The sequence below is a fragment of the Rhinichthys klamathensis genome, unplaced genomic scaffold (genome assembly GCF_029890125.1).
Source record: "Rhinichthys klamathensis goyatoka isolate OS25496 unplaced genomic scaffold, OSU_Roscu_1.1 h1tg000098l_1, whole genome shotgun sequence".
In the NCBI taxonomy this organism is placed as follows: domain Eukaryota; kingdom Metazoa; phylum Chordata; class Actinopteri; order Cypriniformes; family Leuciscidae; genus Rhinichthys; species Rhinichthys klamathensis.
In genome coordinates, this window is record NW_026606637.1 from 7,731,107 (window position 1) to 7,758,962 (window position 27,856).

General features: G+C 35.8%; 1 protein-coding gene across 1 annotated transcript; it reads right to left on the minus strand.

Moving 5' to 3' along the window:
* Nucleotides 1-800: 800 nt before the first annotated feature.
* On the minus strand, nt 801-27,740 carry prkcdb (protein kinase C, delta b). The gene is made up of 16 exons (XM_056252860.1): nt 27,581-27,740; nt 15,401-15,527; nt 14,960-15,226; nt 11,959-12,124; nt 9,931-9,962; nt 9,555-9,640; nt 8,088-8,217; nt 7,858-7,958; nt 7,540-7,627; nt 6,794-6,930; nt 6,545-6,718; nt 5,234-5,325; nt 5,021-5,083; nt 3,624-3,951; nt 3,350-3,478; nt 801-1,907 (listed from the first exon to the last, which is right to left on the minus strand). The coding sequence occupies exons 2-16, from the start codon at nt 15,507-15,509 to the stop codon at nt 1,749-1,751; spliced, it is 2,061 nt and encodes a 686-aa protein (XP_056108835.1). The 5' UTR covers nt 15,510-15,527; nt 27,581-27,740; the 3' UTR covers nt 801-1,748.
* Nucleotides 27,741-27,856: the final 116 nt, after the last annotated feature.

Below are 27,856 nucleotides of genomic sequence, written 5' to 3' on the forward strand. Positions count from 1 at the left end.
TGAAAAGTAGTTTTATAATGTGAAATGAATCAATCAGTTGCATTTAAAATGTACTGATCACATAGGCCTATGTGACAAACTGACATGTTTACAAGTTGCTATGATTTATAACAGAGAGAGAAATTTTAACAGTATTAATACCTCTTTTAAATATGCCTTCAATGTGTAGTTACATCATACTAAAGTGTTGACGTGCTTCCTTCATTGGAGCTTTGACCCAGACATCTTTCAGAGGGACAAACTGAAATTAAACAGCTCTGGTCATGTGACTACACCCGCCATGTAAAAAAGACAGTCTGGTCTTTCATTCATAGTTGGCACCTCTGTTGGGGTATAAAATACATCAACAGCTTTTTTTTAGACACTTTAGCATCAAAAGTAAACTTTAGTCACGGACATAACCGGTGGATCTGAATTTGCTGAAATGCTCCGGATCTTTAGGTCAAAAGAGGCTTAACATGCAGTTTAAAGCCATATCCGCTAGATGGCAGTAATTTCAATCCTTTCGAATTAGTTTAAGCGGCTGTGATGGTCGCTGTCTGATGATGATGGCTCAGCACAAAGTACACTGAACAAACTCCTTGTCACTTCCTTAGAAAAAATGATCTACGTTTCAGGACCTAAATTAAAATACAATATCCTTAAACCGTTTTTTATTCATTCATTTTGAGGGACCGCGGTAGCCACAAACAGTTTACAATTTTTATTTCAGTAACATTTTGGCAGAAGCTATTATTACTATGGTAAAACTTTATCATGGGCGAAGCGTCAACAAACGCAACACGACAAAAGTCAAAATTAAAGTTGAGGAAACCTTTAATGGTGTTGAGTTCTGAGGAGTAAATTCAGTAAAAAAAAAAAGATTACCTCCAGTAACAGCAACAGTTCAGAACAATATACATATAGCTATGTACAGTATCATACTTTATTAAAATACCAACATTAAATAACAGTATATATATTTATACTCTCACTTTCTCAGGAGATGTATATCCTCCACCTACCAATATTCTGTACCAACTATTACAGTACCATAAAAGTAAACCTATGCATGATCAAGATGTCTAGCAGGACATTAATATTTCTAAAGTTTTCATAGTGCAGAGGTTTTAGGTTCACCTACACAAGACTTCCATTATTTATACATCCATAGTGAAAAAAACAACAATTTTTGTGTACACTCAGCAGAGCTTATGCCAGCTCACACTGGGAAAATCAGCATCTTACAATTACACTGTAAAACTTGTTTCAGATCAACAAGAAAGGATAGATACAAAAAAAGGCCAAATCATCCCACAAATGAACCTTAGTATGAGAGTCTATGTTTAACAATGAAACGTTGTATGAGGGCGAACAAGGAGGATTCAAGAGTGTTAAGAAGGCCACTATTCAATCAAATTGCAAAGTCCCAGCATATTATACAGTCTACAATATACAGTCCCTTTCTCTCAGAGTCCCTTTTTGTCAAGTTGTGTATATGCGTGTCTGATAGTAAGGGTATTATTTAATCCCATGAACATATACATTTCTATGTTAGGGATATTACAAAAACAAATATAGTACATGATTAAAAGAAGTTCTTTTGATTTGAAGTTTTGATCATTTGATTAACAAAGACATAAATACACCATTATCTATTTGGACCATCCAGAAAGTATAACAAGTGTAACACTGGTTGAACTCCTGGCTCCTGTATGCCATTTTTGATTTCGAGAGGGGCAGGTTTAGAGGATCCTGGCCAGAATGTCTCATTTCTCCAGAATGGTGTCCATTTTGGGGTTAATGAAAGAGAAGCCATTAAAGGCAGTCTGGTCCATAGAGTCAATCAGGTTCTTGTCGCCTAGAGAGAGACGAGGCTTCTCGCTGAGGAACTCCCGGTCAAAGTTGCTACAGTCATTGGGCGATTTCTACAAGTAGAGGAAGAGAGATGGCAGAAGTCACTTTTAAGACCGTTAATGGGTCTTTGAACGCAAAGTTTCAAGGGGGAACACAAAACATTTGCGAAAGAACGCAAAAGCATTGACTTATTATTTTTTCCAGCATCATGTCCCTATAGGGGCTCCGTGTATTAGTTTGCAGGAGACATGAATAGTAGGAATAATACTATGACTAGGCAGCTCAAGTTTCTGAATACCAGATATGCATTGTTGACGTGTACTGTAAATGTGGAAATCTGTAGTATGACATCAGTAGTAAAGTTTTCCACTTGGACTGGGGAGGAAGTTTTGCTTTCTGAAAGTTGCAGTATTTTTTTCCATTGTAAATCCAACTCTTATCTCAGCAGATTAGGGAAAATCTGATTCCTCATGACATGATATGACCTCTTTAAAAGAGATTTCCTGTTATTGTAATGTCGTCATACGAGCACAGATAAGGCATAGGTTTTTAGTTTATCATTAACTGTAGTTTTCAGCCATGAAAACTACACTAGCTAAACATTTATGACAGATATTCTACTATTTCATTTGTTCATTTCTGTTAAACACACAATCACTTTGCAATCAGATTCAATCATGAAATGAATCATGCATGTAGGCGAAACCTCTCTTTAATAACCCTCATAGCAGTGTTATTTAAGTATTGTTTAAATACTATTAAAGTATTTAATCATATTTTGAATTTGTCTTTATTTTTTTTATTTTTTTAAATTGTAGCTATTTTGTTTTATGCTTTAAATACTTCTATTTAGCTTATTGTTTTCTCTATTTTAGTACTTTACCTTACAACAAACTTATTTTATTTTAGTTAGTTACAGTAGTGGCCAAAAGTGATGTCCGGCCAAGTAAAATTGACATCTTTACCCTTTTTTAAATAATAATAAAAAAACATTATAAAAAATGTGTTAAAGAATTTGCAACCATATTGCGTAGTTGTGCTTAGAGTCGATTGTTTTATTTGGGATAACGCAAATAAAAATGCAAATTTGTGCCGACATAATTTTTGGCCAGGCTGTCATACAAAGAAATTATGAACATGAAAAAACAAAACAACAAACAAAATATTAATAACTCATTATGTTGTAGTCAGTGTATGCTTTTGTATTCATTTTGTTGCATAGCAATATCAAACCTGTATCTGTTTAGTGTTTTGGTCTTCTCTCATATTAACAATATTTAAAAAAGATGAAATAATTTCCTCATATTTTGATGGTTTAATTGAAAATGTATGATCATTAAATAGAGAGAGAGAAATAAAACGATTTTTAATAGTTTTTTGTTTTAGCTATCAATAACAACACTGGCTTATAGAAATGAATAATCTATAACCTGGCTGATCTGTCAGAGTTATGTCACATTTTGAGGAGCAAATAGCTTCACAAACTTTTACTCAAATCAAATCAGACTCTTACCACTTTTGGCTTGAACGGTGGAGACACCTCTCGTTTCTCCAGGGCAGGCCAGTTGATTGTCTTGAAGAAGCCATGTCCACGGACATTTCCCACAACACCAAGCCGTCGGGTTGGATCCCGCTCAAATAACTGTGAACATGTAAAAGGCACAGATTTCAATTTTGAGAACATAAACTTCCTCCAAGAGTGGCAGGCCTGTACAAGTAAGTAAATGATTCTATAAAGCATCAATACTGACAGCGTTCATCAAGATAAATCAGTGGGTCAGACTCACTTTCTCCATCAGGTCTTTGGCCTCCTTGGTAATCCATCGTGGGTAGTGAGGTACATCCATGCGGATCGACTCGAACAGCTCGTCCTCATCATCGCCCTGGAACGGCGACTGGCCAATCAGCATCTCGTAGAGCAGCACGCCGAATGACCACCAGTCCACAGAGAAACTGTATTTCTGTCCCAGCAGGATCTCGGGAGCAATATAATCTGGTGTGCCACAGAACGTGGTAGCTCTGTTTTCTCCAATTATGTTCTCTTTGCACATCCCAAAGTCTGCAATCTTAATATGTCCATCCTTGTCCAGCATCACATTGTCCAACTTTAAATCTCTGATTGAGTAGAAAAAAAAAGAAGACATGAAGTCCACATGAGAGTTTTAAGTTATATGGTTCAAAAGTTTGAGGTCGGTAAAAACAGAAATATTATAAAATATTATTATAATAAAAAATACCTATTTTCCCTTTTAATATATTTAGAATGCAATTTATGGTAAAGCTGAATTTTCAGCATCATTACTGCAGTCTTCAGAGTCACATGATCCTTCAGAAATCATTCTAATATGCTGATATCACAATTGTGCTTAATAATATTTTTGTGGAAACCATGATACATATTTGCAGGACTCTATGATGAATAGAAAGTTCAAAAGAATAACATTTATTTAGAATAAAAATCTTTTGTAAGATTATAAAAGTTTTTACTGTCACTTTTAAATAATTGTATAAAAGTATTACTTTCCTAAAAATCTTACCGAACTCACTGAATATATAAACAGTGTTTATATATATATATATATATATATATATACTAATAATATATATTAATCAATTCTAAAATAAAAGTTTGATTTATATACATATATATATATGTGTGTGTGTGTGTGTGTGTGTGTGTGTGTGTGTGTGTGTGTGTGTGTGTGTGTGTGTGTGTGTGTGTGTGTGTGTGTGTGTGTGTGTGTGTGTGTGTAAATGTATAAACAGTATACCGGTATATATATATATATATATATATATATATATATATACATACATACATACATACACACACACACACACACACACACACACACACACACACACACACACACACATACATAATATATATAAATACATATACAGTATTTATATATATATATATATATATATACTATATAAAGACAAAATTTTATTTTAGATCGATTAATCGATTTGACAGCACTAATATATATGAGTATATATATATATATATATATATATATATATATATATATATATATATATATTGTTTCCTAGATAACAAAAACATTTTTTAAGAGTTTCTTCAATATGAGTGTAAATATACAATAGCAGATTTATCAATTTTAGGAGCATCTCTTTGAGAAAATCCAGTGTCATCAGACCACAGGAACCTTTCTCTCACCTGTATATAATGCCTTTAGAGTGGAGGTACTGTAGTCCACAGATGGTTTCAGCAGAATAGAACCTGGGACAGGAAACAGATTTGAGCAAAACACTTGCTGATGTTTAACAACAAAAATTATATATATATTTCTTGATTATGGAAAATAAATCATATGCTCCAGTAAATGTTTAACTGTTTGGAGATAATTTATTCAGAACGCATGTCACTCACGTGGCTCTGTACAAATCAAAACGCCCCTTATCCTGAATGTGGAACATCAGATCTCCTCCATTCAGATACTCCATCACAAAGAATAAGTGCTCCTATTGATAAACACACAGAGCAGCATCATTAATGAGCGACAGTGGATTGTGACAATACATTGACCACAACACATAATTCTAAAGCAAATTATCTTAGATTTAGATATTTGTGTGAGCCTGTCAAAAAAAAAAAAAAAAAAATCAAAACTGACTGTGAGGCAATTTCCCACAGTAATCTTTTGTGTAATTCCCCTCCATACATTCCCATCTTGCACAGACACACATATATGCATCTGCTCAAGACAGATAAGTATAAGCTCCCAAATAGAACATGGTATTTAAAACATTCATGTGTTCCAACATTCCATGCCATTCTCATAATGTTCCAACGTCAAACCCATTGTCCCGCACACATGCCAAGCAGGCTGACATGTTGATAGACATGAAACATAGCAAGTATAATGGGGTGAACTAGTTCTTCAGCATGCTTTACGGAAAGGATAACAAAGCATTGTTCTTGTAAATGCTTAACTGTAACCTTGATTTATGTCATGGTTTCACTTTGTTGGGCCACATTACATATTCCTAAGTATCCCTAATTCATTAGAATTTTTAGCACTTTTAAAATAATAAAAAAATATTAGACATAATACAGTCTGCTAGATAATCACTGCAACAATGTGTAAGGCATATTAGTGAGTGTCTTTGTATTTCCTTGTATAGACTGCCAATGAAAAGTTCAGGGTTGGCAAGATTGTTTTAATATTTTTGAAATTAAGTCTTTTATGCTCACCAAGGCTGCATTTATTTTTATGAAAAACACAGTAAAAGCAGTTATATTGTGAAATATTATTAGATTTTTTTAAATAACTGTTTTCTATTTTAATATATTTAAAAATGTTATTTATTTTGTGACGGCAAAGGTGAATTTTCAGCATCATTACTCCAATCTTCAGTGTCACATGATCTTTCAGAAATAATTCTAATATGATGATTTGCTGCTCAAGAAATATTACTTAATATCAATTTGAAAACAGTTGCTGCTTAATACTTTTGTAGAAACTGACATAAAAAAAAAAAATCAGGATTCTTTGATGAATGGAAATTTAAAAAGAACAGCATTTATTTGAAAAAGAAATGATTATAAATATCTTTACTGTCACTTTCGATTAATTTAATGCATCCTTGCTGAATAAAAGTATTACAAGTAATTTCTTACTGACCCCAAACTTTTGAATGGTGTTATACGTGTAACGTTATTATTTGGAAGAACACTTACCTTCGACTGAAAGGTGCAGTAGAGGTGTGTAAGAAAAGGGTTTTCCCAGGCTAATGCCAACACTCTTTTTTCCACCATCGTGCACTCCACGTCATCGTCCATAAGCACAACATCTTTCTTCAGGGCCTTTACGGCAAAATATTCCCCCTTTCCTTTGAGCTCAGCCAGTATCACCTAACATGGGAACTGTTTAAAGACTGGACTTCATAATAATTCAATGCAGAAATCTGTACACTGTTTGTTTCTTACCTTTCCAAAGCTGCCTTTTCCCAGTACCTTATGGAACACGAAGTTGCTCATGGAGACGCGGGATGGGATGCTGGAGCTGGGAGGGCCAGGGGTCGTTTCATCCCATTGTTTTCCATACTGAGAGGCCTCCGCTAACACAAATATACCAATGTCCACACATTAATAAACACAAAACGGGGTTATAAAAAGTTAAATAAAACTAAAACAAAAAAACATAAAAAACATTTCCATTGTTTGAAATAATTGTTAACTGAAAAAAAGTAAACCATTAAAAAACTAAACTTATTTAATTTCAGCTAGATGCCAAAGCAACATTTCTTATTTTATTTATTTATTTTATTTACTTATTGTAATAAAATAACTCAAACTAAAATTGAATTTTTTTTTTTGTATTAAAAAAAAAAGACAAAAACACAACAAAATTACTACACCTTTACCCACAGAAAGTGAATTTGAGAAGTGACTTCATACATCCACTGAAAATCACAATGGCACAAGCTTGACAAAAGCCATTGGAAAATTGGCACAGAAAATACATTAGAGCTGAGAAAAACTTTATGTGCAGATGTCACAGTTAGATATTTTCTAATTAAATTAAATGTATGAAATGTTTAAATGTGACAATGGTTTGAATACGTTTTGGAGCCACTGTCTATTAATTAAAATCAAAGCTGATCTAATAAAAATGTACCAAAGTTAAAGGGGAGCAAAAATGCATCAGGGAATATGCAGTAATGGAAACTCACCACTAGGGTCCACTGGCATGTTTTTCTCTATGGCTTGATAGATTCCAATTTCCGACAGACTGGGATCTGGACGCTTTGTGGAAGATTTCTAAACACAATAAATGAAAATAGTAAGCATGTCAGATTTTGTCTACTTTATTTCTGGGAGTGTGTTACACACTAAAAATACAGAGAACATGACTCAGTATGTCAAACATAATTCCACACATGAAAATTCAACACACACAACCCCAAAAAATGATCTTTAAGGTTTATAAAATGCAAATGTTATTGCAGATGCCCTGAAAACGAGCCAGGGCAACTAGTTGAATCACTTACCAGGCTGACTTGAGTCAAAGCCTCAGCTAGGAGCTTCTGGTTGATTCCGCACAGATTGGCAACCTTGGTCTGGCATTTATGATGGATGTTCATGCTACATTCTGAACAGAGAGAGTTAGTTGCATTAGATATTAAAAACAGAGAAAGAGACAAAGAAGGAAAAAAGACATTGCAAAAGAAATGGGAAAACAGGTGAGAGACAACCACCAATAAAACAAAATCTTCCTTACCTTCGCACTTGAGGCCTTGTTTGACCATTCCCCACAGCAGACTCCCACAGTGGTCGCAGAAGGTCGGGCTCATGTAGTTATGGGTCTTGAAGCGATGTGGCATGTCAATCTTAAAGCGCTCCTTCTGAAACTGCAGACGTACCATCAGCACCAGACTGAATCGAAATGCTTGTGGGCAGAGATGAAAAGTCTAAAATGCCTCATGATGGCCCTTCATAGCCTCATGGACCCCAGAACTGCCCACTGGGAGTGGGACTAATGTAATCAAAGACTCCGGACAAAAGTATTGCTAAAAAACTTTTGTTAGTCTCCATGCCGAGATGTTAAGAATGATCGATTGATTATAAGGCGGCAAAATGGGCTGTTTATGAGTTAAGTGACCCTGACAAAGACATATTTGCAACATGGCAAGCTTTTATAATGCCATGAGCTTCTATTGATTACTGACAGACTCTGATCCCTGCTCTGTTCATTATTGGAATTGGAAACTGAAGGACCGGCCCTTTGGAACTGCAAGTGATTTTTTTTCCCCTTTCCATGTCCTTGTTAAAATTTGACCATTAGACCCAAAACAGTTAAGCAGTTATCAGAGAGGTACATACTTTATGATATTTACAGTACAAAGCCAAAAAAAAAATCATATATTATAATATTTATTTACAAATGAAATCACAATATTATAAAACAGGGTTCGTACAGTTACTGTAAAATGAAATTCCAGGACTTTAAAATAACTACTTTTGGTTTTCAAGGACTGCAATCAGAGATCTCACTAATAAAACAATATCTTTATTATTTCAAACTCTAAAAAGGTAAATATATAAATAAACATAAAGTAATAAAAACAAATGGTACAAATAAAGTGCAGAGACTGTGGTAACTTTAACCATTGAAAGGATACTATCGCTTTCCTTATTTAAACTGATGTTTTATTAATGAATATATGATTGACTTGAAGAATGAAAGCTGTATCATATAATTGGATATTTATATGAGCAATGTCATGTTAAGCACTTTAATTACTTTATCATGAATATGGCTGTTTTCAAGGTTTTTACAGGACTTAAATGTCAAAAAGTCAAATTCAAGTACTTCAAGCACATTGTACGAACCCTGATAAAATAATCAATATTGATGTACAGAGTGACATTATACATTATATATGTGCAGAGTCATTTATCATAGAAACTATGATATCTTATGAAATATATATATGAAACTATATATCTTACTAATCCCAAACTTTTAAACCGATATATACTGTGTATATATGTATATATATATATATAAACTTAATATTGCATCAATAGTAAGTTTTGTTTTGCTAAATATTGCTTTCATACTTTAATTTTTTTTTTTTTTTATAGGTTTTAGCTCAATTAACAATTGGCGGACCCCCTACAGAACTGCTTCAGACCCTCTCATGGTGATGGACCTCTCCTTGTTGAAGAGGACTCTAATGCTTACCACTGTATCTCGACTGTTGGTTGCTGTTCCTGTGCATCTCCCAATGATCTTATCAATGCACTTCTTGTGAATGGCCGCATTGCATTCTAGAAAAGAGCAAGGGGGCAATAAGGTGTAATGTGTTCAAATTACCTTCTGATTAATCTAATGGTACAAAAAATCTTATTAAAAAAAGATTTCAAAAGAGCCCATTATGTTAATTCCGCACAGGAGGATGATTTATGTGCCACACAGAAAAAAACTTGTCAGAATGCAATATTATATGACTGATTTTGTTGTTCAAGGAACAAATCTACTAATATGTATAATGTGTGTTCTTACTAAGAAACAGATGGAAGGGTCTACAATAGATAAAGAAAGCTGTGAAGATACTTACGCCTACATTTGTAGCCCTGCTTGTTGAGACCCCTAGAATGCAAAAAAAAAAAATAATAATGAAAAATGTTGGATTATTGATATTTCTACACAGCAGGTGATAATAGACTGTTAGTACACAAATGGTATACATTTGAAACTCTTATTAGGGAGACTTTGGATAAATGACTCTCCAACACAAATACATTTATATACAAAGCGTGAACAAAGCACTAAAGTAATCCGTCTCATGCTGCACAGGAAGGAGACAGCCCAAGGGACTCTGCTGAGGCGGCTGAAATATCAGAGGAAAGTCCAAGTGCGATTGCGCAAACAAACACAGATGCTATCCAATACTATGACTTACAAACACACACACCAAGATTATTACTGCCAGACGCTTCTGGCTACTTACAGATATTACTTTCTTATGCCTATATTAAAGATAATATTATAGAATTATCCCATAATATTAAATATTTCTAATAGTGATGAAATAATATTTCTAATTGTTTAATGTTAGTCATGCAGTGACTGGCTATTTATAATGCTTTTTTTTTTAATTCAAAGTGACTTATCTCGCTGGATCCCATCTCCCTGGACTAACCTGTTATAGTACGCCAATTAGAGGACTTTGCGTCACTTTGACTGAGAAGTACATTGCTTAAGGGCACATCAGCGCTGCATTGTAATCTCAGTAATTCTCTAGTTTCTGGGTCATTTCAGTTTGGTATCGAACTTGCAAACTCTGCTTTCGCAGTCTTCATCACGAACCACTGCTGTTGCTAATACTTGGGACCAGGTCTAGGGGCATCGCTAGACCCTTTTTACTGGGGCATGAGACCCAGTGAAATACGGCTGTGTTCTAGTAAAATATTTCTAATAATAATAAAAATAATAATAATTTGGTACATTTATATAGTGCTTTTCTGGGTAATCAAAGTGCTTCATAAATTATATGTAAAATGGAGATTACCGTACACCAAACTGAGAATAGTTTTCTCTAATATTTTAGCAATCAACTCTGTTTTCTATCAGCTGTTTAGAATCTGAACTAGTATAGTGATGGCAGATTTGTGAATGAATCACTCCATTATTCTAATCAGTCAAATGGGTTTGCCAGGTCTTGTTCGTGATTCAGTTTGATTCATTCAAATGCAGAACCTGATTTCACCAAGTGCAACATAGTTGTTGATCCTGGAACAACATTCCAATCAACCAATCAGATTCGAGGGACAAGTTTGCAGTTTATGTCAAGTTTAGGCTTACAAGCTTCTTCATCAGTGTTATTCACCTATCATTTCCCTCTGATCGCAGGCATAACTTTTCAGAAGGGATAGAAATGTTGTTCCAGAATCAACAAAATATGTTGATCCAGAAATGCGTCTAACCCAACACAATCAGGACGCGCCATTCAGACGGAATCGTTTCTTTATTATATATATTTTATAAGAATAAAAACAAAAATAGCGCTGGATGAGGTGAATATAGGAAACAAAACTTGCAAATATTATCTATCTTTTGTCAACAGCAAAGAAGTCGAATGACTCGGTATTACAGGAAAAGACCATTTATATCTAAAACAATAATAATTAATAAAAACAAAAAAAAGTATTAAATATGGACACACGTTTTATACTGATGGAAAGCTAGAGACACCCCTGCTGTGGGCATGATACCTTGAAAAAAAAGATTTTACAATTTTATGCATAGCGGACATTAAAATATATGTAGAGGATCTAAGTCATATCTAGGGATCAATCCAGAATATCATATTTAATATTATAAGACTTGGGCTCTTTTGAATTAGGCAACTACTTATAAATGCCCTAGCAAACACATAGCAATGCACTAAAAAAAGAAACCCTGGCATCCACCTAAAACAAATGGTGGCGATGAATGGCGACAAATGTATTCTCTAGTTAACTCTAGTTATAAATATATTTTACTGTAACTGTGTGTACAAGCTATTAGATGTGGGATGATTACTGTGCAATAAAAGTGCATCTGTAACACCATTTGTTTTTCTTTAATTCATTTATTTACTCACCACACAAACTCCCTGCACACCGAGCAGAAGGTGGGCTGTTTGAAGAAGGTGGCTGTGAACTCGTGGTTCTTGATGAAGTGAACCTTGGCCTGTTTGATGGCTCCTCTCCTTCGGTTTATTGTGAGGAGGCCATCTTCCTCTTTCATGGTCATTGAGGACTTTGATTCTGTGAAGCAGGTCAAAACAGGGTCTTTTGAAATAGACAACTCTCTAATGTTTTAAAATGACATTACATACCTATATGATATTTAACCAGAAAATTTATTTTTATTCTATTTATATCTATAGATATAACATATCTATTTACTGTTATGTTGTTTAAAAGTCTTTTGATTTTCTTTTAAACTCATTTTGTGAACAAAAAAAGGAATACAAAGAAAAGATCAAATAGAATAGAAAATGTAAATGGCACCGTGCTGAATAGCGTTTTTCGTGTTCCACGGCAAAATAAAAGATTCATTTTTGGAATAAACGTCCCTTAAATGGGATATTTATTAATAACTTATGCCTAAACATTAACTTCACTGGCTTTTGGATACTAAATATGTGGTACATAATGATAATTCTGTTTATGATGCCTTCAGCATTTTAATAGATTACAATCAACTCATTTCCTGCTGAGAGTTAGAAACAAAACTCTCACGGGTTGAGATTGATGGTTTTGCCCTCTGGCACAGTGCCAGAGTGTATGACACAATTATTGTTTTAAAGACAAGTAAAAAGACAAGTCTTTCCAAATATCACTCTGAAAATATATGTTTTTTACAGTACAGTAACAACCAGTTGTATATTTGGAGATATAATAAGCAAATATGCTATAATGTCTAAAAAAAAAAAAAAAATTAGATCAAGAGAGCAAGAGAAGGAGGAATGAAAAAATATACCAGCATGAAAACATGAGTAAGACAGCATGAGTAAGCAAAGACAAGACAGATACCAGCTGACATGACTAAGCTGATATCTGAGGGTGGTGACATAATGGAAAAAAAAGACTGAATTTCAAGAAAGAGGGGAAAGCCACAGTGGAACAAAGGGAAACAAAGGGAGGAGATGCTACTAATAGAAATAGTCATAGTCAAAGTCAAGTTTATTTCTAGAGCACATTTAAAACAACAGAAGTTGACCAAAGTGCTATACATCCAAAATCATAAATAAACAACAACAAAAATAAAACAACAACAAGACGACAAAAACACACAGCTCTCAAACTGAAGTAAAAGCCAAAGAATAGAAATATGTTATGACTGCTAGTGTTGCGGAGCGGGCGTGTTACGGATACATGGTGTAAATTTTTTAGCAATCAAAAAGAGTGTCTAATTAATTGAAATAATGTATTCTGAATCATTAAACTTATACAACATTAATATATGAAAAAAAATTCACTAACTCTGTGTTGTGTTTTTTTCTGGTAATAAAACACATAAAACACAAATGTTATCATTTATCATCAATTTTAATCATGAAATTAAATAAACTTTTTGTCAAATAACGTGCTGCACAATGAGCTTTACTGTTAAAATTAAAACATGGATTATTTCTTAAATTCAGTTTTTATGATAATTTATTTGGATTAGTGTTAGTATTATTACATTGGGACATATCTAAATTCTACTGTACAACGGTAATATATTTCTGTCAAGTTAAACCGAACTTTTATTTTGACGGGTTGCCGTGAAGACCTTTAGTTTTGAGTTTCTGTGCGTTTATGTCATGATGATAGTTTTTCTCAAATGAAGCGGTTAAATGATCACGAAGTGACTTTCGGAGTGGATCTAGAGCCTGGAGAGGAAGTTCATGCATTTGTGTCTTCATATAAGCAAAAAACAGCGCAAGCGTTACACGTGCTTCAGTGTGTGTGTGTGTGTGTGTGGTAAATGAAACTGCACGTCGCGTCGGCTGCACCATTCATTCACACAGAAAAAGCAGGATTCGTATTTAAATTGTCTTTGTGGTTTAATATCCACAAACACTTGTCAACATCGCGATTTGATTTTGAACTGCTTTCTATTTATTCCTCAAAAGATTTACAAATTCCGTGAAATTCCGCGTAAATTCCTTTTTTATGACTGGGCATTTTAGGGGGGCCGGGGGGTCGCTTTGGGGGGGGCGGGCCGCCCCCCTAAAACAATGGTAGGGGAAACACTGATGTTTTAAGACTAGATTTAAAAGTGGAGAGTGTTGGGGCCAGCCTCTGAGACAATGGTAAATTATTCCATAGTTTAGGGGCCGTAACTGAAAAGGCCCGATCACCCCTATGTTTCAGCCTTACTCTAGGGACAGCCAAAAGCATGCAATCTGCCGACCTAAGCGACCTTGATGGGACATGTTGTTGTATAAGGTCAGAAAGGTAGGTCGGGGCTAGACCATTTAAGGATTTATAAGCAAACACTAAAATTTTAAAATCAATCCTAAAACGTACTGGAAGCCAGTGAAGGGGGGCCAGTCCAGTCACAAGTCTTCTATGGTTTTCAAATTAGGGTTTTAAAAATATTCGTTTTTGCCCATCAGGGCAGAGCTAGATTCAGAAAAAGATCATTTGGTTCATGCAAGTCGTCTAAAATTAAAATAAATAAATTCAAAAAAGGTTTGGAAGAGATTTTCTTTGGTTCAAAAGTTTGGGGTCAGTACATTTTTATTTTATTTTATTGTTAAAGAAATGAATATATTTATTCAATAAGGATGCATTAAAATAATCAAAAGTGAGAGTAAATACATTTATGATGTTACAAAAATGAAATGTATAACGGTTTAAAAAAAGTAGGCAGTACAATTTCAGCACTGATAATAAGAATTATTTCAAATATGCAAATTGGAATTTCTGAAGGCTCATGTGACAATTAAGACTGAAAACAGTTTCAAATTGTAATAATATTCCACAAGATTACTGTTTTTACTGTATTATTGATCAAATAAATGCAGCCATTGTGAGCATAAGAGACTTCTTTCAAAAAAATCCCCACACTTTTGAACGTTGTATACATTTACGTTTACATGTACCCACCTAGGTCTGCATCCTCGAAAAAGAACTGGACAGACATCATCACCTTCCCAGAAGGCTGCAGGTCCACCCAGAACTCTGCACGACCATTGCCTTTTTTGCAGCGCTCAGCAATGACAGAGACCCCGACCGTGGCCTCCGACAAAGCCTCCTCTGCTGTTTTCATCAGGACCACCTGTATGACGCGGCCCTCGTAGATGTGTGCGTCAAATGGGGATTTCCATGCAGGGTACATGGTGGGCTTCCTCTGGACCAACGTCTTCCCTCGCTCTGGGTGGACAAAGAGAGGAAGAAATGCTAATGAAATTACGATGCCTTCTAAGATTCCACATTTTAGCCAAATTCTAAGGCAGCACTGCATTCTGTATATCTTGAGAAGACAATCCCATAAGGTGAAGTTTACCTTGCAGAAAGCATTATGCTCTGTTTGAAAGCCACACTCACCTGTGCTGAGCGATTCCTTCATTTTGATGGCACAGAACGGTTGCTCTGTCATAGGAGGAAGGTCTCCCAGGTTAAATTCATTGAAGGCAATCCGCAGGAACGGAGCCATGGTGAGAGATCACTGTGCCTAAATACAAAAGAAAAAAATTTGATAAAGATCAGAAATCGTATGAAACCTCAACCTACCAAACTGGCAGGCGGTTCTCATGTTTTTCCCCTTCACAAATAGCAGAAGCATCACTTGCTCTGACAAGAAACCCTTTTAGGCAATGATATAAGGCAGTATTTCTTAGAAGATGAGCAAAATATGATGTGTGTGATGTAGATATGTGTGAGAAGAAAAGGGAAGTGAGCTATAGAGAGTGGGGAGTATAGGGAGTGAGCAGTTCATCCTTGCGTGAAATTCATTCAATTTTAATTCTCAAATTGTTATGCTGAGCTGAGAATGTAATTTGTAATGAAAAATTCTGAATTAGAAAAATAAATAATAGAAGCACTTTCATTGGCCTCGGATGTTTGGATTTTAGACACAAAAAACCCCCAACAAAAACAAGCAGGCAAAGATGCAAACAATCTTTTTGTATATACAGTATACTACTCTTCAAAGGTTTGGGGTCGATAAGACTAAGGCTGCATTTATTTGATCAAAAAACAGTAAAAACAGTAATTTTGTGAAATATTATTACAATTTAAAATATTTTTTCTTTTTTTAATATGTTTTAAAATGTAATTTATTCCTGTGATGACAAAGCTACATTTTCAGCATTATTCCAGTCTTCAGTGTCCCATGTTCCTTCAGAAATCATTCTAATATGCTGATTTGCTGCATAAGAAACATTTATTATTATAATCAATGTTGAAAACACACAAGTTGTGCTTTTTAATATTTTTTTTGTGTAAACTATGATACATTTTTTCAGGATTCCTTGAATAGAAAATTCATTTATTTGTCTTAATCTTTTATAACATTTTAAATGACACTTCACTGTTAAGTGACACTTCACTGTCACTTGTGATCAATTTAATGCATCTTTGCTGAATAATTTTTTTTAATTTATTTTAAAAAATGGTAGTATATATAATATACTGCGATCCTTGACATCTTTAACAAGAACTATTCATAAATGCCTCAAAATGTACTAAAGTTTCAGCCTTGTTGCTTCAACTTCCTATTGCAAAACGGTGTGAAATCTTCTCTTTTCCGATAGTTCTTGCATAACACTCACTGCGGATGACCAGCTAGCTAGTTTTGTTTTCCTAACAAGCACAATGTAAGAGTAGAACCTAAATAATTAGTTATTTTTCATAGCCACAAAATTACATAATTTTCCAATCCCAGCCCCTCAGGTAGGACCAGATTCCTGCTTGTATTACTGTTCACACAACGGCTTCACAGAGCTTTGCCAGGATTCTAGGACACAATTGGCCCTTTACTTGGTTTCACAAAATAATCACGGGGATTAAGGGCTTAAATATACACTGCACACACACAAACACAATGGAAAATAAAGTGAATGAAAAATAAAAATGACAGAAGTTCCGTTTTGTATATAGTTATCGGTCACAATAACGCATTAATCTTGAACTTATTTAAATAGATTTATGTAATTTCTGCAGCTGTAACAATCAAAATGGACTTTGGAAAAAAAATTCCTGAACATTCCACTCATCTGTCATTGGTCAGACAAACAGATAGCTCCACCCCAAACTCATGCCATTGGTCGAAACAGTGTTGCTGTTGTCGGGAAATTATCAAACAAACAGATTAATGTTTTGAAAGCACCACAGAGCCACAGTTTTTACAGTTTTCAGGAAAATCAACCTACAAATGACTTTCTGGTCTGTTATTGCATATTATTAAGTACAAAAAAAACCACACACTTCCGCTTAAAACACTGATAGAGCAACTTTCTGTGTCTGGATCGCTCTGCCTCATAATCGCTAAGAGACTATATGTTGAGCAGGTGAAGTGGGCCCATTTGTAATACCACCCATGATGGAGTACTGAGAGACTAATCGAGATGTTGCTCGATGGTTGATTTGCTGATCTGTCACACTTGCACCAAAAGTGTTGAAACCATTCAGATGAGTGACTTGTTTACATCTGCAGGGAGGGAAACCAGAAACCTAAGTCTGTGTATGTAACACCCCAAAATGACGGAGGACATTTTATGTAGGCTTCTCAAAACGTTTCTACGGTTGATTCTATTTTTATTTAAGCTTAAAGTAATCCATCAATACATAAAATATACATGTCCCAACACAAAATACAGAAGGTTTCATTGTGAAGACACTTCACAAGGTTTCATAGATGTGTTATATTATGATATAATGCTCAGAAACACTTGGTGTCCCAAAGCTTAGAAATTGCATGTCCTAAAATGTATGTTATTGGACTAATCTGTGTCACACACAGTATTAAATAATGATACAGAGAGAGCACAGCAGATTTAGATAATTGCTGAAGGTTGTGACAGAGCCTTGCTCCACAAATGATATAATACATGAATTATATCATCATAAAATGATAAATTGAGTTCATTGTAACCAGCTGTAAAAGCTCCCACACAAAACTCTCAAGTATAGAGGGGAAAAACCTGGCAATATTTGCTTTTATCGCCATTATTTTTCCTGGTGATGAGTTATATACTCAAACATCTACAGTGTCAGAGAGTGAGAAAGATCAAAAAAATTATCTGGGACCACACACACACTCAAATGCATATTATGACAAAAATGCATTAATATCAGCTAATAAAACACTTAATCTGTCAAAACATAAACCTCTTACACTCAAAGGCATATGACTACAAAAAAAATGTTTCCCTGGAGAGAGTGGAAAAAATGAGCCCATCCAGCAAGGGAGGGGATGGAGAGAAAATGAGGAAAATGCAGAAAGGGGGGATGGAAGAAAGAAAGCATTGAGTAGCATACTGGAAGTTTAATGTGCTTGCTAAAAATCCAGACTCTTACACCATTCATATACTTGACTGACAGCCTTACTCTATTAACCACTCAATCTTGTCTACAAATCATGATTTGAGAATACAGTAAACATGTCATTATGACAAGGTTTTACGTCATCAATATTAATGTGAAAAGTGTGCTAGTCTCAACAGACAGCGTGTGTGTGTGTGTGTGTGTATCTTTTCAGTAGCCTGGTTCCCTTAGCGGTCTATTAATCTGTCAAGAGAGGTCACCTCCATCACACCCAGATCGGTTGCTACTTAATTAACACACTCTGGTGTGTGTATAGTATACGGGTCTTAATGTGTGCATGGCACTACTTTTAACTCTTATGATGTTAAAACTGGCAAACCACCAGCTTCTATTTTAAACAAATGGAGTAGTGTGCTCAGATTGCACAAATGTGTGCGATGAAGGTAGAAGGATGAGGAACAGACATGATATCCTCACTAATAGGCAACACTTCATCTTCAAGAACGCACAAAAATGAAGGCCAAAGCAGCTAATGATACACTTACTCAGTAAAGTCATGATGGCCACAATATCTATACTGTCTCTATATGGCATGTGTGGGGCCATATGAAGTAGATGTGAAATGTGTCAGTAGCTCTTTTAATGCACCTCCAACAAAAAAATCATTTTGGATAACTGTGATTGGATAACTGGACTAACCAGCAGACCAATTGCATCGCACAGCATCTCAAATGTTGGTTTGAGCCAAATGCCTAAGCCAAAGTCTGATATCAAAATAATTAGGTTTAATACCCACCCAGAAGCATCTCACATGATTGCATTCCCAAACACCAGAAATCCGAACGCAAGAAAACATGCCAGCGTTTATTGAGTTTCGTCTGTGTGCTCTGAGATGCAAGTCATTTATGATGTAGGAAAAAAAGCCATGCATTTTTATTACAGATATTTCATGGCAACATCCCAGGAAGTGACAATTTTGTTCTCTAGAACACAAGATGGAAACGGTTCAAATGTTTTATGCAATATTCCAGTTTTGCGCATAAGTTACATTTGCAACTTTGAATGTAAACACAGCTATTTTCCCCCATGTTACTTTCTTCAATCCCAGTTTAATGTGCAAAAATAACTAGGCATAAGTTAAGTTTAGCTGATTTCCCCCAAAAATGTAAACAAAATGTGTGAGTATTGTGTTCACACTGAAAAACACAAACTTCTGTGGAGATGACACCTAACAAATCAGAAAAAGCTGCAAGTGAAAGCTTTAACTCCGCTTTTAGAATTGTCAAATTTATGTTCCAATACTGTAGAACAACACTATAGTATAATATGTAAAAAGTAATTTTTGGCCACTTTTATTCAACTTGGACTCATGTTAGCCAACATATTTACAGCAAAACAAACAAAAGATGCAGGATTGTATTGTTGGTTTGAGCAGCCAGACACAGCAACACTGGCCTAACACTGGACTGTTCAGGAAATGTTAATGCAAAGTTGTACATGAAATCCTTTGCTCTTCTATTATTCTGCACACTATGCCCACCATATTTTTGATTCTCTCTCTCACAAACATCGTAGACTTTTACATTTTCTTAGAGTGATATAAGGTAAACATATTTGGCTTTCATGTGGGATGCTGGAAGCACTTTCACGAATCTCACATCTCCATATAGATCGAATACATTAATTATCTAAATCTTCGCCCTCTTGCGTTTGACTTTCCCCAAGTTTTATCTATTGGACACATTCTGTTTTTCTTTCTGCGTGGTATTAGTCTCAGCTCACACAGGCTGTGTCTGTTGTGGGGATCTCACTCTGTCTGCGGGTGTTTGTAGTGCCGGCCCTGTATAAGAGTCTCGCTCTGTTCTCTATCTTGCATCAGACAGCTGCTCTGCTCACCTTTTCTTTTTCTTTTCTTTTTTAACACCAAATTGTTCTCGCTCAATATGGGGATGGAAGCAAGCACATATATTTCAGATGATTTCACTATAATACAGATCAAATGGAAAACAGGTTGAAACTTATCTATAAATTTGCTTTTATTCCCTATTGCAATGTATAAGTGAAACGGCTTCTCAAAAAAGAAAAGATGTAGGGACTTGATTTTGTCTATTGGGAATTGATTGGATCGTTGGCGAAGTCATGGATTGTCCTGTAAAAGTGGTGAAATGAAAGTTTGTAAGAGGACACCCATGTTTCGGAGAACACTGGGAAACCTGTTAATCCAGATGGTGCGGTTGCATATTTCTAAAATCACACTTGTGAATATATCTGTATGCATGGAATTACAGTTTATTGTCAGAGTTCAAAGCATCATGCTGCTGTTTGTACTTTGCTAATGTAGGCCTACAGCAAATATAATCCGCCAGGCTCCAAAATTCCCCCTCTGTGCATTGCAGTCCTCATAATACAGTTAAAGGGTTAGTTCGCCCATTTAAGACATGAAGTTGTATGCAATCCTTACCAGCACTATAGTGCATACTAGGCTTGGGCGGTAATACGGTAATATCGTATACCGCGGGATCTAAAAATGGCAACGGTATCAGTTTCAATATCGTCATACCGTCATAAAAAAAAATCCAATGCACTTATATAGGAGAAAAGGATTAAATATTAAATATAATTTATTTAATGGCTAAAAATGCTTATGTGTGGTTGTCATCACGTGACAGTGTGGAGGAGAAAGAGTGGGGGAGAGAGGGGGAAAGATGGCAGGTTGCGCACTGAGTGACCTGGTCTCGAAGAAGAACACGACTTCTGCAGTTTGGCAGGGATGGGCATTTCAAGCAAAAATAATATTTGAAGATCGCCTGGTATTTGATTATTATTCGAAAATCGCACCCCTCCACCATATGCACGCACACATGCATGTAGGCTACACAGCTATACAGCGGAGCGGTGTGACACTTATTAAATAGGTTATAAGTAAAAAAAATAAAATAAAACTCATTTCTTTTCATATTTATGTTTAATAATATAATGTTGTTATTTTTTTTTTATTTCATCTATGTTGATTATATGAAAAGGAAACTGCATGAGATGAATAAGATAGGATCATAAGATGCCCAATATCGGAAAACATTTGGAATGGGTCAGACATGATTTTTGACCACTTATTACGTTTTGTTTTGTAGAAAGCCTTTCTTTAAAGTGAATTTCGTTTCGCATAAATTGTATCTTCATTTTAATCAATGTTTCATCAACGAATTGCCTGGATTAATAAATAAGAAGGATATATAGACAATATAAGCCGGCGCGTGAACTGGAGCGCGTCTCCTAAAAAGAACGAAACTCAGCGTATAAGATAGATGCCTTAAATATCTGAGAAGTGTATATATATAATAAGCTTGAAATGTCTACTTTTAAACAAAACAATTAAAAACTAAAAGAAATGGCCTGCTCTCTGTAGGCTAATTCATATGAAGTGTGCATTTCTATCTATGCGCGTTCACTACTGCGAAGATGCGAGTCTGCATCGTAAACTTTATCTGTGCAGCCACTGACATAGAACGTTTTTTATTAATAAACAATTCAAATGTTTCATGCATAATTACTTTTGCCGGTTCTTTGTGCCAAGCTTTATGCGTGCTTTGAGATGCAGAATAGGCAATATATTACGAAAACGCTCATTATGGTTTAGCATTCTCTCCTATATATATTTAAGTAATTTAATCAATATAAATATGTGATTAGACTAATGGCTTAAATCAACTACTACTAGTCAACTAGAAAAAAAAAACTTTAGTCGTGCACGGGCAGCCCTACTTCACATGTTTTCTAACCAGCATGTCACTGCGGGCGTTCTGAGCGCGCGACGCTGAGTGGACTGAGCACGCGGCGCGTGATCTTCAGAAATGCGCTCTCTGCTCTGGAGGAAATATTACCACTCCGCTCGCATGCTCTGGTGTGAGACAATGTGCATCTTCTCCTGTTGTCTGAGAGTTGATTGACAGCTTTTAGATGCATTATTGGCATCGCCACCCTCTGGTTGAACGTGTCACCACCGCATCAGAACGGAAAACATGGGGATTTTTTATAGACAATAATCCCACAACCTATTCCATATTCTATAATAAAATCAAATAATTGAATATTCGAAAATTGTGACTCATCCCTGCACAAACCAACAGTTTGGTGATGCCGTCTGAGCCTTATGTCATAATTTTTAATTAGTCACGCGGTAATACCGTATACCGCGGTAAAATAGGGCGGAGGTTTGACGGTATCAAAATTTGGATACCGCCCAAGCCTAGTGCATACACACTGACCCACTCTGTTGTCACCTCCCTGGTCAGAGTTCTGGCCGCTGGAAGTTTTTCAATAAAGTACTCCCTGTTATTTTCCGGGGCCACAAAACTGTGCGTTTTTACGTGAAAAAATGATTTGCGTTTCAAAGCTTGATTAATTTACCACACAAAAAACACGCCGGTCAAAATTCATACCTCAGTTTTAATCGGCACTATTTTCTATCCATTTCTATCAATCCGCGCGGCTGTCAACGTCAACAGTGCGCACGTTCCGATCTGCTGTAGTGTTTACACAATCGATTGACAACGACGTAAAAAGTATTAAATTAACAATTTAAAGTGCGAACTTGTAAATTCCCAGGCTGTGAACACAAGGATGTGCCGGGATCAAAGTTCAGATTCCATCGTTTTCCTGTTTCGAATATAACTAGAGACAGCTTACCGAGCATAATCTCCATCTGCTGTTAGTCGATCTCACCAGCAGGGGGTGCAAGCGCTTGTTGTTGGCTGGTTGCCATCGGCTACTCTGCGGGAGCTAAAATATCCAGAATAAAGGATTTTCGTGTGCGTAGTGCTCACTTCAGCGAAGACGATTACATCCCCAACCGGGAGGAAAAGGAAAATTAAAGAGTTTTGCTGTACCAGTAACACGGGTAAGCTCTATTTACTAACTTTATTATCCCATGTCTAAACTGTACGGTAAACAAGCTGATGTTTAGACTCCATTATAAAACACGTGAAAAGATGTCTAATATAAAAACAGTATAGGGATATTGGTACAATTTGCTGAGAAAACTATTTGATTGAACACACACACAATTGAGGTTTTGTGTTGCAATCAATAACATTGTCGTTGTGGTAAAATTACTTTAATCATCTGAACTGTCTGACATTGTGCTAAAATTGGTTTCATCATCAGAAGTTTCCAAGTTTCGCAGTCAGACATGTTGTCAGCGAGTCGCACTATCAACAGCTGATCGGAACGTGCGCACTGTTGACGTTGACAGCCGCGCGGATTGATAGAAATGGATAGAAAATAGTGCAGATTAAAACTGAGGTATGCATTTTGACCGGCGTGTTTTTTGTGTGGTAAATTAATCAAGCTTTGAAACGCAAATCATTTTTTCACGTAAAAACGCACAGTTTTGTGGCCCCGGAAAATAACCGGGAGTACTTTATTGAAAAACTTCCAGCGGCCAGAACTCTGACCAGGGAGGTGACAACAGAGTGGGTCAGTGTGTATGCACTATAGTGCTGGTAAGGATTGCATACAACTTCATGTCTTAAATGGGCGAACTAACCCTTTAAGAAATGTGAAATCCTCTGTTTGAAGTTAATAAAAATACAATGTTTGCAATCCATTTTACTTCCGGTCCGGAATATTGCCCATTAATGTTAAACTGGATAAAAGAAAATTAATTGAATAAAAAATGGTCACTTTATGAAAGGTGATTGGAGGGAAGAAAAATATTGAAAAATAAAACAGCTTGGAGATGTCAGCCCAAAAAGAAAAGTCGTTTTATATTTTGAGAACCAGGTAATGGTTAAGATATATTTTGTTAAATTTAATAAATTTAATAAATTTAATAAATTCAGGAACATACATTAAGAAAGTAAATTGTCCTAATTTGATTTCATGTTGACATTAAACCCATTTAGATATGACAGACAAAGGTAAGATTTTTTTAATTAGGCCTATAGCTATATTGTTTTGAAAGAAATCTCTAATGCTCACCAAGGCTGCATTAATTTAATAAAAAATATAGTAAAACAGTAATATTGTGAAGTATTATTTAGTTAAAAAAAAAATCTATTTCAGTATATTTTAAAATACAATTTATTCCTGTGATGGCAAAGCTGAATTTTCAGCATCATTACTCAGTAAACCTTTAGAAATAATTGTAATATGTCGATTTGATGATTAAGAAACATTTCGTTTTATCAATGTTGTAATTTGTTGTAATGTTGTTGTAATCTTATTTGAATAGACAGTTCAAAATATTTTTTTGACCAACATGCACCAATGAATCGTCCACGATAAGACAAGTAATGTCCATTAAAATAGTAAATAGTGTTCATTTTCATTTCATGTTGAATTTAAAGTCAAAATTTGGGACACAAACATGAACAAGAACACATTTGTCATGTTAAAACTTCACAAACCGGTCTTTTTAACAAATACAAATGTGCATTCCCCATTTTTGCGAGCAAGATCTAGAATTGCATGTAAATGGTCTGCAGGTGAGTTTAAACAGTTACCGATCCGTGGATGCAAGAACAAAAATGTCATTGTGAGCATTACATAACACCAAGCATAACCATTTCTTTTTTACACGTACTGTATGTCACAGGGTTATTGGGTTAAAATAACATGCATCAAGGAAGCGTTTGTGTGCAGAGCGAGTTAGTGCGGGAGAGAAACATGGAAAGCGAGAGATCAGTGACTTCAAGGTCAGATGAGTGCAGAGAGCCATGTGACATTCGTTTTAGTGTAGCATTGATTTCTCACCCCTCTCTTCCCTTAGGCTAAGAAACAAGAGACCCTATGCCTCTATCTTTCCCTCGCCTATAACACACACACACACACAATAGTTAGTCAAGGTTAGTGTGGAAAAGCCAATTCCTCTCTGAAACAGGGCTTACTGTGTGACTGCAGGCTTGCTATCAAATGTGTGTGTGCGATATTAGGGCTCAAATCTGCTGAACTGCTAAATGCACGGTTTTGGACAAGAAATTTGGGCACAGACACACACTTGTGTAGTGTATATTGGCATGTCGACCTAAAGGTGAAGCTGAGCTTGCCTCTGTCAGCCTGTGCAATAAGAGTGGTGTCCATTTCTGCCTTACGCACACTTCACAAAAGCTTCATTAATCCAAGACCAACAGAGAACGGCCTGTGCGCTTGCTCGCTATCATAAAAGCACGCAACAGACCTTATGTTGCTGTGCGTTCAAAAGCGATACAACAATACAAAATGAGTATGACATGCAAAACATATAGAACGCAAACAATACTTTCGGGGTGTTGGGCTCTAAAGCTTTTTACAAAACAATTGTGTTTGTATTTGTGTTTGCCGGAGGCACTATGAGGGAAAAACAACTCAAAACAAAGCCGATGATAGATTTGAACACTACTAATGGTGTTTGCTTGTAAAAGAGCCGTGCGTTTAACAGAGACGACATAGATGTTGGCAGACGGGGTGACGGCGCACCATCATCACTACTTTCTTCTCTCCTGCAGTTTGGTTGATAAATAATTCAGAGGCGATGCATGTTGTTGATTAAGACCTTTACTAACATGTGCCTTCCGGCTGAGCACAATGTGTTGATTTGGTTCACTGTACAGGTTGTGGACGTACAGTAGCGACTGGTGACACACAAGCAAGCTTTAAACAAGAAAAACACAAGAGACAAACTACTGGAAACCATGGTTAATGTCAAGAACAAAGCACCCAGTGAGTGTTTGTAAAAGAGGAAAGAAAAAAAATTGTGCAATACAGTGGCTTGTGTGTGTGTGCTTTAAAAGGAAAGATAAAAAATGATTAAGTATGCGGTTGTTTCTTGTGGATGCACAATATATGTAAAATAAAAACATAATAAGCCTTGTATGTGTCTGAACTTCCTTTTGAAAACTTCCTTCCTTTCGGTGTGTTGAACACAAAAGAAGATATTTTGAAGAATGTTGGTAACCAAACAGCTGACCGCACCGATTGACATCCATAGGAAAAAAAATACTATGGATGCCAATGGGTGCTGTGCTATCAACTGATTGATTACCAACATTCTTTAAAATATCTTCTTTTGTGTTCAACAGAAGAAAGAAACTCTACCCAACAGCTTGCAAATATGGCCTGGATACTGAGTATACGCCATGCAAATACGCAAGTTCTTTGGTACATGAAAACAAACAAAGCAAGAGAATAAAAATCTCATAATAAATCATGTCTGTATGTCTGTCTGTCTCACACATTGAGGCCTACAGATATTCCCCATGTTCTGTTGTTTTTTAAGGGTGGATGGAGAGACTGTGCAGGAACTGTTGTCATACTGAATGGTTTGGTAAATATTGTCACTGAGATAATAGTCTACACTGCTCATTTTGTGGTGGCAGTTAATGCTTTTGAAAAATAGATACAGATGCTTTAGAAAAATTGGCTTTTTTGGTTTGGTTTGAAAAATTGGTTTGACTGTTAAAAGAGACTGATCCAGGTGGGAGGATCAAATATTTTATCATCAGCCTCTGAAGAACTCGTTAGTCATAGCGGTAACTATGGAAACCACGATTAAGACGCTCCTGAAACGTTGGTCAAACTAAGTGAATCTTGCGCAATTAATTTTTATCGTGTCATGCGAATAATAAACATTGTCGTCAAGACTAGTTAGTTTGTATCTCTCTCTCCGTCTCAAAAAACTTGAAAAACAAGACCGTACAGTAGGCCAACACTTTCTGTTTCCTGACTAAAGTAGCCTACATAATAAAATGACATGTACAGTGTGGAGGAGCAGGAACGGGAAATAGTTGTCAGTATGGTCTTTCTACGGTTTATGTGTTTACAAAACTTTAGGGCAGCGCAAGCGCATTCTGAAACATTGTCGAAAAGTACAGCGGCTGCTGCTGCTTCCGCGTAGAGAACCAAGTGAAGTCGAAAAAAAAAAACTATTTATCAAGTTTATTTTCCTCTCCTGAGCTTGAATGTTTAAGAACACACGATATCAAACATTTATAGGACTTCCTGTCCAAAAAAGCCTAGATAATCTCTCGTTACCAAGTGTTACAATTGTTTCCATTAAATCATAAATTGATTTGTTGGAAATGTATCGTTTGATGCTCGCGGCGACCGAGAGACAACCATCGAAAATGCGACGAAATCTATTGGTTGTTGGTGGACAACGTGGACGTTTCATGTTATACATGTCTGTCATTTCTACGCTCCCGATGGGCGGACAAACGCCTACAAAACGCGCAAAAAGTGAAAAGTTGTTAACAGAAAACTTACCAACTTCAGTGTCTGAGAGGTTTCAATAATTCGCCTCTTATCCTCACTGCTGCTGTGTAAGTTGAGAGCAGAATGAGCAACGCGTTTGAGGAAGTATTTACCCGCTCACTGTGCCGTCTGGGGTTGACAATACTGGAAGAGTGACGTCGAGCAGGTAGAGAGAGTGAGGAGAGAGAAGAGAGAGAGAGATTGTGTGGGAGTGTCTAAATGACTGTAAATAATACAATATTGCCAAAGCTTGGAATACATATAATAATAATAATCACAATGGTAGAA